General features: G+C 38.9%; 1 protein-coding gene across 1 annotated transcript in view; it reads left to right on the forward strand.

Annotated features, from left to right (window-relative positions):
- The window catches only part of LOC124281013, a 186,596-nt gene that overhangs the window by 98,350 nt on the left and 70,642 nt on the right, over window positions 1–17,604 (forward strand). The window contains exons 5-12 of the mRNA XM_046717053.1: window positions 3,024–3,147; window positions 3,580–3,712; window positions 5,346–5,480; window positions 8,309–8,412; window positions 8,796–8,920; window positions 9,676–9,920; window positions 10,351–10,551; window positions 12,382–12,555. Of these exons, the coding sequence (XP_046573009.1) occupies window positions 3,024–3,147; window positions 3,580–3,712; window positions 5,346–5,480; window positions 8,309–8,412; window positions 8,796–8,920; window positions 9,676–9,920; window positions 10,351–10,551; window positions 12,382–12,555 (1,241 nt within the window). The remainder of the gene's footprint in view (window positions 1–3,023; window positions 3,148–3,579; window positions 3,713–5,345; window positions 5,481–8,308; window positions 8,413–8,795; window positions 8,921–9,675; window positions 9,921–10,350; window positions 10,552–12,381; window positions 12,556–17,604) is intronic.

The following is a 17,604-nucleotide window of genomic DNA, read 5'->3' on the forward strand; positions in this document are numbered from 1 at the left end:
ATCAGCGCAGGGCCCTTGCCCCCTATACATGCAGCCCGGACAGTGAACCCGTGAAGGTCTGGGTTAGAATGAACCTTCAGTAACCCATGCAGTGTAAGAGGCGACTAACGGGATCGGGTGGTCAGGCTCGCTGGCTTGGTTGACACTTGTCATCGGTTCCCAATTGCGCAGATCGATGCTCATGTTGTTGATCACTGGATTGTCTGGTCCAGAATCGATTATTTACCGACTGCCGCCATATAGCTGGAATATTGCAGAGTGCTATGTAAAACTTAACTCACTCACTCACTCACCCAGACAGTTCTTCCAGGAAGTGCAGCTTAGTAGAACACACAAAGAACCTTTTGGAGAATGTGTACACTCCCCATCACTACAGCCATCTGCATTATCCATAGTGGCAGAAGTGTTGTGCATCATCATCATCATCATCCCAATCAGGGGCCGTGGGGTAGCCCTGTGGTTAGAGCGTTCGCCTTTAACGCTCATCACGCTGAAGACCCGGGTTCAAGTCCCCTCATGGGTACAATATGTGACGCCCATTTCTGGTGTCCCTCTGATATTGCTGGAATATTGCTCAAAGTGGTGTCAAAACCCAACTCATCATCATCACTTATCATCATCATCACCACCACCACCATCATCCACCACCACCATCATCATCATCATCATCATCATCACCATCCTCCTCCTCCTCCTCATCATCATCATCATCATCATCATCATCATCATCATCATCATCACCACCATCCATCATCATCATCATTTCATGATCCTCATCATTTCTTGAAGTATTAGGATGAGGAGATTAGATTAAGGTTTAATAGCATGGCAGTTTGGTATCAGAGCAGCCAATACTAAAGTTGTCAATACTGTTCAAGGAGATGCTCAACACAAATCACTGTAGAGCCATTTCTGTGAGGTGAGCTACAGTGCCACATGAATCTGTTCCATACCTCCAGTACTGCTAGTGTATCATCAACGTCTGTGTCTGGAACATGCAGCTAGTGAGTCCCACATGTTTTTCTGCATGAAACTTACCGATTTTCCAGACCCTATCATTCCCAGTCGACCTTTTGGGCAGCAAATTGTCGGCAATATGGTGATGAAGTGTTAAGCAATATTCAATCTCTTTCTTCATGCTGGAATTTGTTTTTCGCCTCTACATGAATAAAACAGCAGCATGGTCCATATTCATTCAGTACTGTCTCTGCTGACCATAAATAGTTGGTGAAAATGATGTGTTCAACATAGGACATGCTTTTGTATTCAGTGATATATTTTGCTCATATCCATGCAGCCATGTTTATATGTGACCAGTCTGGCCTTATCCATTCAGGATGAAGGTGTTGGGCTGTATAGCTCATGGGTTAAAGTGTGTGCCTGTCACACCTAAAGGTCTGTGTTTGAATCTGTATATCGGTACAGTTGGGATGGTTGGCCAAGTGGTTGAAGTGCATACCCATCACAACAATAGGCCTGGGTTTGATTCTCTATGTTCATACAATTGTGATGGTTGGCCAAGTGGTTGAAGTGTCTACTCGTCTCAACAATAGGCCTGGGTTTGATTCTCTATTCTGGCCAAGAGGTTGCAGTGTCACAACAATAGGCCTGGGTTTGATTCTCTATGTTCATACAACTGTGATGGTTGGCCAAGAGGTTGAAGTGTCTACTCGTCTCAACAATAGGCCTGGGTTTGATTCTCTATGTTCATACAACTGTGATGGTTGGCCAAGAGGTTGAAGTGTCTACTCGTCTCAAGAATAGGCCTGGGTTTGATTCTCTATGTTCATACAACTGTGATGGTTGGCCAAGAGGTTGAAGTGTCTACTCGTCTACTGTCTCAACAATAGGCCTGGGTTTGATTCTCTATGTTCATACAACTGTGATGGTTGGCCAAGAGGTTGAAGTGTCTACTCGTCTCAACAATAGGCCTGGGTTTGATTCTCTATGTTCATACAATTGTGATGGTTGGCCAAGTGGTTGAAGTGTCTACTCGTCTCAACAATAGGCCTGGGTTTGATTCTCTATGTTCATACAACTGTGATGGTTGGCCAAGAGGTTGAAGTGTCTACTCGTCTCAACAATAGGCCTGGGTTTGATTCTCTATGTTCATACAACTGTGATGGTTGGCCAAGTGGTTGAAGTGTCTACTCGTCTCAACAATAGGCCTGGGTTTGATTCTCTATGTTCATACAACTGTGATGGTTGGCCAAGTGGTTGAAGTGTCTCTACTGGCCTCACATACAATGAGGCCTGGGTTTGATTCTCTATGAATTCTGTATACAATTGGGATGGTTGGCCAAGTGGTTGAAGTGTCACTCGTCCTACAATTGGGACAAGTGGGTTGAAGTGTCGTCTCACCAATAGGCCTGGGTTTGATTCTCTATATTCATACAATTTTGATGGTTAGCCAAGAGGTTGAAGTGTCTACTCTTCTCACCAAAAGGCCTGGATTTGAATCTATATGGGTACAATTGGGATGGTTGGCCAAGTGGTTGAAGTGTCTACTCGTCTCACCAAAAGGCCTGGCTTTGATTCTCTATATTAGTACAGTTGATATGGTTAGCTAAGTGGTATGGTTCGAATTGCAATATTGGTGCAATAGGTGTTGATAGCTAAGTAATTTAAGTGTATGCATATCACACTGAAGGCCTGCTTTTGATTTTCTGTATTTCTGGATTGGGGGTGGTTAGCTCATGGGTTAAAGTGTATGTTCATCACACCAAAAGACCTTGGTTTGATTCCCCATATTGGTACAAAGGGAATGGGTAGTCCAGTGGTTAAAGAGTAGGTTAATGACACCTAAATGCCTGGGTTTGATGCTCAATATTGGTACAATGAGGATGGGTAGCCCAGTGATTTCCTGGTTCCCTAATTAACTACTTGCAAACTAGTGTAATAATGTTGGCTTCACATCACTTTCAACTTTGCAAATATATAATTAAAAGTAAAGCACTAAATATATGAATGTCGGTGCAAGAGTGAACATAAATACATGCTGTTGATGCTGTGGTATGTTTCAGGTACTTCCTCGAAGGCGTCTTCTACACTACTGGAAACACTACCAGATGTGGTGGAAATCGGCAGGAACAACTCAGATATAGAAGTAGTACCTCAAAAATTAAAAATAGCTGAAAACTATTTCTTGTAAGTGGAATATCAAATAGTATATCTATTAATCCTATTACACATTTCATGTTGGGGGTCAGAATGGATTTCCAGTACCTCATGCCTGTAATATAAAGATGTACTTTTCCCTGTATCACTCTCTGGCTTAGAGGGGCAGTGGGGTAGCCTAGTGGTTAAAGTGTTTGCTCGTCACACCGAAGACCCAAGTTCGATTTCCCCACATGGGTTCAATGTGTTAAGCCCATTTCTGGTGTCCCCTGCCGTGATATTGCTGGAATATTGCTAAAAGCAGCATAAAACCAAACTCACTCACTCACTCACTCTGGCTTAGAGTATTTCATGGTACTGAAGCAGATGTTAATGAGCCAAATACCCCCTGATTCAAGAATATTAGTTCATATTCCCACATGTAGGAATATTACCTTTGCTGTTTACCATTGGTTGTTCCAGTAAGGATGTATTAAACGTATCAGATGGGCTCTCAGATACCGGTCAGTTGCAGCTCCACCTGGTTGTGTGTTTGTTACTTGTCTGGCTTGCTGCAGCCGTCATCATCATCTGGGGACCACATTCCATGGGCAAGGTAGGCAGCGACGACGGGAAAACATCACAGTCTCTCAACACAGCAGCACACACATCAAAGGGTGCGGTGGGGTAGCCTAGTCGTTAAAGTGTGCACTCGTCACGCGGAAGACCCTAGTTCGATTCCCCAGATGGGTACAATGTGTGCCCCCTGCCATGATTTTGCTGGAATATTGAAAGCGGCATAAAACCATACTCACTCACTCATTCACATAACAAATTGAGAGACCATCACACCGAACTGTCATGCTGAACTGTCATGCTTAACTGGAAAACATCATGTAACACATGACATCACACAAATCAGTCAGTCACACACAACATCGCAATATAGTCACACAAAATTGCCACACTACACACCATTCAAGATTGTCACATGGCATCAAACAAAATATCACTCAGGATCTCACACAAAATGATCACACCAACTTTTCACACAAAACAGCCACTCATGACACCACACAACGCTGTCACATGAGACAGACAAAATTATCACACATGCACACACAATGTCACACAAAAGTCACAGATAACCACAAAAAGATAACCAATCCACACTCATTTTAGTCAAATCAGTTCAGTGCACCAATGTGTATCACATGTGATGTGAAGATCCAGGTTAGAATTGGTCTTCATCAACCAATGCTTTTTAGGATGAGAAAGCCACAATAACTCGGTGCGCCTAGTGGCTGCAAGAGTTGTATACTCCCCAGGGAGTTGAGATTGTTAATGCGATGTGCTGTTGAAATTGATATCCAATGATCGAGGGGAAAAATACCAGCGCCTTGAGCATGCACTAGTGCGTGGATATGTAAGCTATATAAATATCCTATTATAATAATAATAATATAATATTTGTAAGAGGCGACTGATCATGTTCACTGACTTGGTTGACACATGCCATCCCAGTTGCGTAGAACGATGCTCATGCTGTTGATCACTGGATTGTCTGGTTCAGACTCGATTATTTACAGACCTGGAATATTGCTGAGTGTGGCATTAAACCAACCAACCAACCAACATACAATGTTCAGAAAGTGTTTTTTTTTAATTAATCCATGCATAAATATGTCATGATGCACCAGTGGCAAGAAACATATTGATTTCTTTCAGACCTTTTAATCTTTCAAATCTTTCATGAACAATATTGTTGTTTATCAATAGTCAATCAGTATTTAGTTTACAGTTATCAGTCTCTATGATCTTCATCAGTAGCCAGCCCTCATGATGGGATATTTCTTTTGGCAGACAGTGTGGGAGGCTAGTGCTTGAAGTGTTCACAATATATCTGATGTGATACTGCTAGAATATTGCTACATGCTACTCAAAAAAAAGTTAAGGAACACCCACTGTAGTTAATCTGTGATGGTTGGTGGATATTGTAACACAGCCTTCTTATTATGGGGTACGTGGTAGCCTAGTGGTTAAGCGCATCACACCAAAGACCTGGTTCGATTCCCCACATGGGTACAATGTGTTAAACCCTATGGTGTCCCCCGTTGGAATAATGCTAAATACAATGTAAAACCGTACCCACTCACTCACTCACTCTTATTGTGGATATTCTTTAACTTCTTTTGATCAGTATAGCTGTTTGAAACTACACTCACTCACTCACTGACCTCGTGTTCCAGGTAGCATACTTCACAGCTATTGCGCCCTTTGTCCTCCTGTTCACCATCTTCATTGCTGTGTGCCATATCGACGGCGCCGTCCAAGGAATCAAAGCCTTCTTGATGCCCAGGTGGCACATGCTAGGTAAAATACAGGTTAGCTACAGGCTATAAGATGTTCACTAACTAGCATTAGTTGTAGCTGTAGTTATTATAACCCCTGATGATGACGGTTACTAGTGGTGGTCCGATTAATTGAAATATTCGAAGATTGGTCGTAGTGACTAAACGACCAAGCAATCGATCATGTTTTCTCATAATCGAACACAAACAATTCTGGAACACTTGTTTTCATTAACAGTATTTTTCACTAGGTTGGTTTTGTCTGTTACATTTCATAAGCACTACAAGCTCGTTCCAAGTCATGATTGAATTTATCTTAAAGACTCTAAGAAATTCATGTTCCTAACATACTAGTCATCCTTTAAAGATGTGAAATTTTGCCAAAAAAACCCCAAAGAACTACATGTTTTTTTCTGTATTTTTTGTGTATTAACAAATTTCATAAATGGCGCTAACCAATTATTTTCGATGATTGATCGGTGGTAATGAACCAATCATCAATTATGAGATTTTAACCAATTCCCAACACTAACGGTTACCATAGTTTAGTCTGTCTTACAGTCCCAGAACCACATTATTTGAACTCCCGTTCAGCCCTTTCTGCAATGAAGCAAGTCTAGATTTCTTCAGGTTCTGAATCTCCTCATCTCACTGGGGCTCCTTTTCAAATTTCAATAATTATTTGTTTCTATCAGAAACTAAGTGTTAGTCTACCAATAGCTGTGAGACCTTGAAATATATTGTGTTAGTTATTGCTGTGGTAATGCCTAAACTTTAAATTTCATGTTTTATTTGTGTTTGAAAATTGAGGGGTCAGATTTCAATTTTCCGTATGTCTTTTAGAGATGAAGGTTGAAAGCATGACATGTGTGTGTGCTGTGAAATGGGATGTAATGTTGCATTCAGCTGAATTGTTGCACTTATATTGTGATGTGAATACACATGTGTGACGACTAACAGGATTGGGTGGTCAGGCTCGCTGACTTGGTTCACACATTGTCATTGGTTCCCAATTGCGCAGATCGATGCTCCTGCTGTTGATTGGTCCAGACTCGATTATTTACAGACCGCCACCATATAGCTGGAATATTGCTGAGTGTGGCGTAAAACTAAACTCACTCACTCACTCACACATGTGTGGAGCTGACTGGACAACTCTGGACCAATGCTGGTTGTACTGTGCCAGCACACTGACATACCATGCCTCCGGTAACATTGATACCCAAGTCAGTTACGTTATACTCCAAGCCAACCTGTACTTTTTTTGACATCATAAGTATAATTATGAATATAAATAAACATGGAGACATGTTTACACCTGTAAATGTTTTTGACCCATGAAGATCCTGTTAGAATTGATCTTCAGTAACCCATACTTGTTGTACGAGGCGACTAACAGGATCAGGTGGTCAGGCTGGGTTGACACGTCATCGTATCCCAATTGCATTGATCTGTGCTCATGATGTTGATCACTGGATTGTCTGGTCCAGACTCGATTATTTACAGACCGCTGCCATATAGCTTGAATATTGCTGAGTGCTCTGTCAAATAACAACAAAAAAGCAAGTGTTACTAAAATTATGCTTGCAAAGTTGTATAGGGACATCCTCAAAGGGTTGCAAGTCTTAAGCAAATGTCATTAGAAATTTCAAAGTTGGCATTAAACTTTTCCAAATTTCTATTAACTTATATAACTATTAGCTACTGTTATTGCTTTGTAGAGGCATCATGTATTTCACTAGTAGCAGGACCAAGGAAGAGGTTTTAATGCTTAGTTGTATATTATTCCATTAAATGCACCCTTAGTATACAGTGTTACAATATATTTCAGTTTAAGAAAATGAAACCTTTAAAAACATTCACGTAAAGTTAGGAAAAACAATAACATACTTTTATTGATATAAATCTACATATGTCAGCTGAATGTGTTCAGTAATTGTTTGATCGGCATTCTAGAAGTTGTTGATTCAAAAATGAAACATATATCTTTATGGATGACAACTTCTTGTTTATTGCACAGAGCGACATTTCGATGTAGATTCTTACATTGTTATCAAGTCAAGAAGTTGTCATCCATAAAGTTGTATGCATCATTTTTGTTGAAAGTGTAAGTTGTCAGGCTTAAGGTATATGTACGTATACAGAAGAATATTTTTTGTTTAATTCATTTATAGTTTTCTAGTTACTGGCAAACAAGGATTAATTGGACCGGCGCATAGAACGCGTTTACGAGAAGTAGGTGGTGCTGAGCAATGAGTACACACGGTGATTTCCCATTTTTGGCAGTCTGTTGTGCACTGGACCATGCAGGTGTTGTATCTCACTGCCAAAACTGGGACAACTGGTGTGACCAATTAAGATCAATTAGGCCTCGTCAGTAAGGTGGTAACTGATTTGCTACTGGGACAATTAGGATTAATTAGTCACTGAGGAGGTTTGTAGAGGCCCATTTGGTTTGTGAAAGGTAGAGCAGATGTAGGCTAGTGCACGTGCATTGCATGACGATGAAATTGATTCCACTCGTAGTTGCCACTGTCGAACTCGGTGTTTGCTGAGACAGGCCACGCGCTTCACCCACAGCAGTTGATCGCGGACAACCTGGGGCCCCTTCGCTAACAATGGCAAGCGCCAGTGGGTGGCACTTATACATGCTAATACGGGTCAATTGTCAGATCGGTGCTCAACTTAACCTTGTTTGCCAGTAGTAATTTTAATTTACCAGGAGTGACGATTTTTAGTTGATGTGTTAAAAACTAAATTCTGATTATTCGATAAAGATTTGAGAAGAGAAGATATTGTTGTGTTGATTTTCTGTATGGTGATTTAAACGAGTCTCATTTCTCTCCACATGTATACTGAAGGTGTGGGCAGATGGGTGTCGCCTTGTACTGACCACACTAGGCTGTGGTACAGGCTGTATCATCACCTTATCGGGATACGCACATCTCGGCAGCCATTGTTTCAGGTGGGTGAACACACAATGCCAATGGCTATGGATGATAGTCTGGTAGACTTTTAGATGGTCGATATCAGAATAGTTTAAGTGTTTTTATCACTGACTTGTACACTTTATTGTACACACTTTGTTACAACATCAATAATCAGAATGTGTTTCACTTCACTTTCAACATTTTTTAGCACATCCACTGATTGAATTCTATCTAAGGCCTCAAAAGTTGTCTCCCTTTAACTTTTCACGGCTTCACATAACTGCCTAGCTTGTAATATTTTGTAAAAACATTTTTCAGAAATGTTTTGCACATATCATTTAGTATAAGGACCTCGACAAGATTAAGTTATGTCTTAAGTGAATTATTTTTCAGTTTTTTTTCATTCTTTTTTCTTCAGAAACTGCTTGTGTGTGACGTTTGCAAGTATCGCCACGACAACAATAGGTGGTTGCTGCATGTTCTCAATGCTGGGTGTCTACAGTCTGTCATCAAATCACCTCATCAGCAACCTCACACTCACAAGTAAACAATCACATCTTCATCTATCACAGTTCACATGTTATATGCAACAGTAAAATTAATGTATAAACTGCCATAAAAAAGAAATATACACCCATGTTTAAAGTTCTTGAAAGGCATTTCCATGTTGGATGAACATGAATACATGACACGTTTTTTATGGATAACAACTTTTTGTATGAAGGAGTAAGAATTAGCTCTGAAATGTTGTATAAAGAATAAAAAGAAGTTATCCATAAGATACGTGTCTTGTGTACACCCATGTTTAATAAAGGTTAAGAATGAAATGAACAAGAAATGGTTACTCAATTGAGATGTATCTGTTACTTATATCATAGTTTCGACCTTAAGTTTGCATTATTTTGGTGACTGTTTTCAGTTTGATAATGTTTGTAATTTTGGGGTCAAATCCAGTTTTTTAAGTGTATGCTTTCTTTTGCCAGACAGTATACATCTAGTAACCTCTACTTTCAAATTTACAGCTACGTTCATATTTTGACTGTTCTCTCTCACTGACTCCAACAAATACTACTAATTCCTCAAAGAAATTAACTCAAACAGTTTGGCATGTGTAACACACAAAATAATAAGATACCGGTAATAGGGAAAATAAACATATTCATTTAGTCACTCATTTCTTTAGAAAGTGATCAATATTTAAGTTTCCTTTCCCTACTTTTTACAAGTATAATTCTGTAAGACAGGTAATTAAACTGATGGGGACTAATTGAGAAGTAATATATATATATATGTTTCAGACATTGACTTTGGGTTTGTCATCTTCCCGGCAGTAAGTTCATCACTGTCGTTTCCCCCCTTGTGGTCCGTCATCTTCTACTTTACACTCTTCATCACGGGGGTCAGCACCCAGGCCATCCTCCTCCACACCATCCACGCTGAGGTTGTCTGGAAGCTGCATCTCGACACTCATGTCAAACGCATCATCTGTCTCTTCATTATCTTCATCATCCTGTTCTCCATCAGCCTCACAATGGCCACACAGGTGATTGGCAGGAAGATGCTGTTTGAACCTATTATATGATTGATTTGCAGGGACACTATGGTCCAGGGGCCCGCTTCACAAAGCGATCATAGCACTACGACTGTCGTAAGTCTTTGTTAAAGTATGGGAGTTACGATCACCTTAGCGGTACGATCGCTTTGTGAAACTCAGATGTCCCCATGACGTAAAACAAATAACTGCCCTGCTAATGGGGATACAGTGTTTGATTGGCTGATTGTGCATCATATGCCCTGTTAAGGCATATGATGGAGTGATTGATTGAATAATCGATTTATCTCACTTGAGTCAGTGATTAGCGATAAGCTCTGGAGACTTATAGATGTTCATAAATCAGATTTTGATATAGAAAGTATGTTTATTATTAAGTTTATTACATCAAGACATAAAAATGTTGTTTTTTCTGTTTTAGGCTGGCTTGTATGTAGTTCAGTTACTGGACAAATATGTATACAAAGTGGCCATCCCATGTATATGCCTGTTGGAGATAGTTGTTACCATGTGGCTGTATGGAGTTCGGAGATTTGCAACGCGTATATCAGACATGACTGGCAGTGCGGAGAGCCCGTGTATGAGGTGGATGTGGAAACTTGGCACACCCTTATTCCTTGTGGTGAGCATGATTCATAGATGAGGATAGACACTATTGAATATATTCTACCATGACTTATTATACTTACAACAGGCATTGAACCTTAAAAATTTATTATACTTACAAGAGGCATTGAACCTTTAAATTTGTTATACTTAGAACAGGCATTGAACCTTAAAAATTTATAATACTTACAAGAGGCATTGAACCTTTAAATTTATTATACTTACAAGAGGCATTGAACCTATACTTACAAGAATTGATTTATTATACTTACAAGAGGCATTGAACCTTTAAATTTATAATACTTACAAGAGGCATTGAACCTTTAAACTTAGAACAGGGAACCTTAAAAATTTATAATACTTACAAGAGGCATTGAATTATACTTTACAAGAGGCATTGAACCTTTAAATGTATTATACTTACAAGAGGCATTGAACCTTTACATTTATTATACTTACAACAGGCACTGAACTTGAAAATTTACTGTACTTACAGCAGGCAAAATGACTGAAGCAGACATAAAATATTCAAACAAGCCTTCCCTTAAGACTGGGATACATTTTAAGATTCCGTTGATTTCTGTCTTCAAAGCGTGATGTGTTATGGTAACAACTCAGGGCGCCAGATGGATAGACTGAATGAATGAAAGGTTTATTAAGCTGGTGTATAAAGTTTTCGGCTAAAATGTTTTATGCTTGTTGAAAAATAAAACCTCTTGTGAAATATATATCGTTTACAGTATTGTACATTGCTAATGTCAGGTGCTTGGTGTATTTACTCACTTGATTTATATTTTACATAACATTATTTAAATTATTTAATCGAATAATCATGATGTTGACACAAATGTAGGTATGTTATAAGTCTAAAGAGTATTATTGTCTGTAGATGCTATTGTCATTCTGAGTAAAACAAAGGAGAGCATAGCAAGTATCTGTAAATGGGTAGTAAAGTGTGACTCACTCGCCATGCTCTGTGACCAGGCTGGGCTACCATAGTTCCTCCAATGAATGCCTCAGCATCTATTCTTTGAACAAGTTTCCAAACTGGGTGGGCAATAGATGCCTGGTGGGGACTGAAATTCTATCTGTCAATGTTCTAACTACAGTGATGCATATTGGCTATAATCACTAATAAAACAGTTAATATTTAGTAGTATCAAGTATAATATAACATGCCTGGTGTTTTTTAGAGACATGGTGCTTATTAGAGATGACCACTTGTGTTTTACTGGAGGTCAGTGCACTTATTAGAGTAAATATGGTATATCTCTTCAAGTCCCAATTGTATGAACCTTGCTATTTAAATGAAACCGTTGTTCATCTGATGCTAATTTGATGAAATGAGACGGGTATTTTAGAAGTTGAGTTGATGAAGAATAATGACAATTTTATGGATATACAACTTCTTTATTCTGTCACATGCTTAACAACGATATTAGAATCTATGTCGAAATGTTGCCTTTCACAGAATAAAAAAGTTGTATATCCATAAAAAATATCATCATTCTTCTGAACTGAAAATGTTTTCAGTCCGTTTGACTTCATTTGAGACTGATGAATTGCTCACTGACACAAAATCTAATACATGTGTGAGTTGTACGTGTGAAATTGAAATTTCACTGTGCCCGCTTGTTGATTACCTGGCTGTTCTACCAACAAGTGGTCCTCCCTCCCTCATGTGACTGTGCAAAGTTTGATTTTGGTGTATGCATTAGATTTTGTGTTAGTGAGCAATTCATTGGTCTCAAAAGAAGCCAAACGGACTAAAGTGAAAGTTATTTTTTTGTAATTTTGTTCCTCATCTGATAGTAAGAGTTTCATTTATCTTTATTTTTATTTACAGATCACCATCGGTCTCTCTGTTCTGTCTGAGGAGACAGTGAGAGTTCCCCAAGGGACAGAACACCTGCCTGTATGGGGGATGGCCCTTGGGTGGCTGCTCAGCTTCCTGCCTCCACTCATCATGGCAGGGTTTGGCCTCGTCTTCTTCATCATCTTCAGTGGACCCTTCAGAGTGGTGAGTTGTCTCCCTTCTTTCACATTTCAGAGATAGCATGAATAGAGTTTAAACAATGTCATAAAAATCATTAGATTTGTTTCAGACACACTTTAATTATAATGGGGAACATACTATCAGTTTAAGAGCAATATTTTTCTTTTCAGCTTTTCAAACCCAATGTTCATGAATTAGTTCATTGAATTTGCTGTTTCTCAAATGGTTTGAAGAAAGAATGACACTTTCATTTGTGCCTTGCATACAAACCCCATAGTTTACCATTTGTATTCATGTAATCCACTGCTCACTGTAGCCAAGGGCAAACCCAGCAGTGAATGGGTACCCGGTGGGATGGAATGACCAAATGGCTGTTTACCTTCTAGCACCCCACAGGCAGCGTCGGTAATAGTGCACACTGACCCTTTGACTGGGTTAATAATGTTTTGTAATGCTTTGTACATACACCTTGTGTATGAAGATGTGTAAGGCGCAGTATAAGTACACATATTATTATTATTAAGAGGGTTCTAATGACCTATACTGTTTAGCATGAAACATCTTGTGAGTGACAATCATAAGATTCAAGTGAAATGTAACAGGTGGATAAGTTCATGTGGAGGGAATTGTGTAGTGGTGTTGTCTTTCGGCAGGAATATCCTGGAACACTTAAGTCAACTAAGCAAATTGTTCCACAGTGAATGAGTCAGTAGAATTACCAGGAGTCTGTGACTTTTGGAAATTGGACATACGGAATGTGCATTGAAAAAGCATTTAAAGGTCAGTGAAGTCAGTAAAAACAGAAATGATCCCTAGAATCCACAATTTGGCTATTACTAACCGAAGAATGACTTAGATTTATCGCTAGTTCAGTAGGCATTACCCAGCAGAGTATGCACACCATTATAACCAAAACTTTGGCTATAAGGAAAGTCTCTTGTACTTCTAATAACATAACAAACCCTTTGTTTGGTAATTGCAAAAGAGACATACAGTAATAAATACACTGTGCCCATGTTTCCCTACAGACAGACTGACGAACCACATTTCCATAGAAATGACTGCACCTTTAGATTCCAGTTTGCAACATCTTTACTAAATAAATAGGATACAGAAAGCATTTTTTGATGACTAAGCTAAAAATGATTACAAGTGACTGAAGGCCCAAAATTTTACTGAATGACTTGCAACCCATCACCATCAGGGCCCTTAGAGAATTGGGTTATGAAATATACTGGACAAAAATAGTAAGGGATATATGTAAATTTTGAAATTATGAATAATGATCTATTTATTTATTGACACACTGATAAAAAATCAATCATAAAAATACCAATATACCTAACTTATTTTGTCAAGTATATATTTACATTTTTGGGAAAATATGTAATGTTCCAGATTTTTACAAGTCTTCATCAACCTACTTGTGACCTTGTTTAACCAAGTACATGTATAGTAATATTCTTCCGAAAAGTGACAGCTTACAGATGTAGGTTGTAAAACACTCTTAATCTGATTTATATGTAAGATTAATTCCTCCATAGGACATTTATTGCCCCGAAACATGCATAATTCATGACAGTTGACATATGATCTACTGAAGGACATTTCATAGTTAAGGCATGACATGGTCGGTGAGCACAGAAAGATGTCATCTTACATAGGGTAGTCTCTTCTGTTCTGATCCATATCACAATTCTTCTCACTGACCATTTGTTCGTGGTTACTGTTTGAGTTTGCTGATCATGATAAACTTCTTTCTATCTGACATGGGTATAATGTGTGAAGCCCATTACTGGTGTTCCCGAGGTGATATTGCTGGAATATTTCTAAAAGTGGCGTAAAATGGTACTCACTCACTCTTTCTATCTGAAACCGTATTTCCAACAAGGTTACTTTAATCTGTGACCATGGTTAAGTGAATGAACGAGTGGTGAGTGAATGTTTTATAATGCCATGGTCAACAATATTTCAGCTATATCGTGGCATCTGGAGATCATCAAAACTAACCAGACATAATAGTGATTGAGAGCATGAGCTCAATGATCATGCACAGTCCACATTGTCACGGGGTCGGAACTACGGTGTTAGGACATCCCCATCTGTGCTGCAGATTGTTATGTCCTACTTCTTATCTTGTTTCCATGGTTTCCTCCCCTCCTACCATGTTATTGCTGGAATATTTCTAAAAGTGGCATAAAACCCAACTCACTCACTCACTCCATGGTTTCTTCTGTTAAAAGTGTAGGTGTATTGACCAATACACCTGTTGTCAGGGAAAAGTGTAGGTGTATTGACCAATACACCTGTTATATTAGGGGAAAAGTGTAGGTGTATTGACCAGTACACCTGTTGCTGTCAGGAAAAGTGTTGATGTATCGACCAATACACCTGTTGTTGTCAGGGAAGAGTGTAGGTGTATCGACCAATACACATCTGGTGGTCAGGGAAAAGTGTAGGTGTATCGACCAATACACATCTGGTGGTCAGGGAAAGTGTAGATGTATCAACCAATACACATCTGGTGGTCAGGGAAAAGTAAAGTCAGATGTACCCACACTTGCAGCCGTTTGTGTCGGCTCAAGTACTACTGTTTGAGTCGTGGTGGCCTCCGAGCGCCAGAGGGAGACCACCTGCCACTCAAACAGTAGGGGTATTGAGCGAATACAATCGAGGAAGTGTAGGTACATCTGACTTATCCCTCACTCTGGTCGAGTTATGAGTTTACTATAACACTTTATATTCTAAGAATGACAAAAAATGTATTTGTTTTCCATCTGTTTCATTTATTTTTAGCCCACTGGTTAAGACCCTCATATGTCCAGCGTCTATAGTCTGTTTGCAGTGAAAAACGCATCGATCAATTTCACTTTAAACAAAAAAAGTAATCAAATAAAATGAAATTAAGATTGCTAATCTCATAATTTAACCTTGTTAAATGAACATCTCAGAATTATATTCAACTTAGAATAAAATTTGTTTAACAAATGATCATAGTTTCAAATCAATATTGGTTTGTATTACAATTTTAAGGGGTAAGTGCAGTAGTTGGAACAGTGAAACAAATACACGCGGCGGTAATGTAATGAGCCGTTAACCGACTCAAACCTGCATGTTCTCGTTGTTTCATTTAATGCATACCCCTTGTAATACAAACCAATAACAGTACGCTTTGAAACTATGATCATTTGTTAAACAACTTTTATCCTAAGCTGAATATAATTATGAGATTTAAATGTTCAATAGGCAAGGTAAATTTATGGGGATTTGCAATCTTCAGTTTCACTTTTATTTGATTTACATTTTTTTAAGTGATATTCATCGGTATCGTTTTCACTACTAAACAGACTATAAGCAGTCGATTGCACGGGCTTGCACGATTTCACAAGATTTTAAAACCAGTTCGGCGCGAGAATGATTTCAAGTAGACCCAAATATCGCGCGCAATATTACTGATAATTGACATTTGTATGGACAGACCAATGCGCATGCGTTCTCTGACTTCGCATGTGGCATAGAAAATATTTGGAAGATCACACGCTCTGGTCGGCCATGGATTCTGAAGAGTGGACAGAGGATTTTCTTCTCAAATTGACAGTTCGTTGGCGTTACATTTTTCGACCTGGATGATAAGGAAGATTTTAAGTTAACGACTGATCAAGACAACCGCCGTTTTGGTGAGCTTGTCAATGAAAATGAATTACTACAATTTGTGAAAACTGTAGTGCATCATTGATACACCTACACTTTTGACAGGTGTACGGTCAATACACCTACACTTTTAACAAAGGAAACAATGACAACGAGACCGGAAGTGGGGGTATAACAACCAATACACATCTGGTGGTCAGGGAAAAGTGTAGGTGTATCGACCAATACACCTGTTGTTGTCAGGGAAGAGTGTAGGTGTATCGACCAATACCCCTGTTGTTGTCAGGGAAGAGTGTAGGTGTATCGACCAATACACCTGTTGTTGTCAGGAAGAGTGTCAGTGTATCAGTGATCAGTGATACACCTATGTTCTGTATCAGTGATCAGTGATACACCTACAGCGATATGTTATCAGTGATATAACAACACAACCTATAAGGTATACGGAATATGCTGGAAACCAGTATATACAACACATTTATCATTGTTATATAAATGGATATTTAAAACTAGTTTCATTCAAGACGTGGTTATTTATGGATTTCAACTTCTTTATTTGTTCAATGGAAGTTTCTGTAAAGATGCTAGTTCCTTTGTAACTTGTTCAAGCATCTGTTCCAAAATGTATCCCCAAAATGATATAAAAAGGTTAAATTCCATAATTCAAACCTGTCACCAGCAGATTAATGGTGTCAAACTTCAAACCAAGCATATGGGATACATGGAGTGGAAATTTTCCATTTTTCCATACGCCCTAAAATGACTTTCAGGGAAAGGTCACAGTGTTGAGTGAGGTCGAATTATAACTTTGAACCATATATATGTCAGTTGAACAACCCTTCAGGATATGCCTAAATGTGACTTGTAATAGTAGAGAGCTCTTAAGTCACTGGTAATATATAGAGTAGAAGACGGGATGATTTGTGTCGATAATACTGGAGCAGACCTGGCTAGCTATTCTCGAAACGTTCGTAGCCCTACGAACTTCTTATGCCCATTCTTAACACATTGGCTACGATCAAAGTTATGAATTCTTAGGGCTATGGACGTTTCGAGAATAAGGGCCTGGAGATTACCACACAGGCAGGTTTTCACTAGTGTATAAGTGTTATATTCACAGCTTTGAAGGTAGAATATAGTAAATACTATTTTCAAGGCAGCTTATTCTTATTATTGGGATCATGATTGTTGGCTCTAAAATTTGGAAAAGTAAGAAAGTACATTATTTGTTTTGGTTTCTTCTGAAAGTCCTTGTGTTAAATGGTGCACCTGGTTCACAGTGCAGTGCTTGCTGTCATTGTGAGAACTAACCTTCAGAGGGGTTCAGGACTGATATTATTTCCATTTTTTAAATGTCTGACACTGGGATGCAGATTGATCCTGCAGCTGGAAAAGGTGACTTGCATGTTGACTTTGTTCTTG

Source organism: Haliotis rubra, unplaced genomic scaffold, assembly GCF_003918875.1.
Source record: "Haliotis rubra isolate DU_JTF1 unplaced genomic scaffold, ASM391887v1 Scf1, whole genome shotgun sequence".
Classification (NCBI taxonomy): domain Eukaryota; kingdom Metazoa; phylum Mollusca; class Gastropoda; order Lepetellida; family Haliotidae; genus Haliotis; species Haliotis rubra.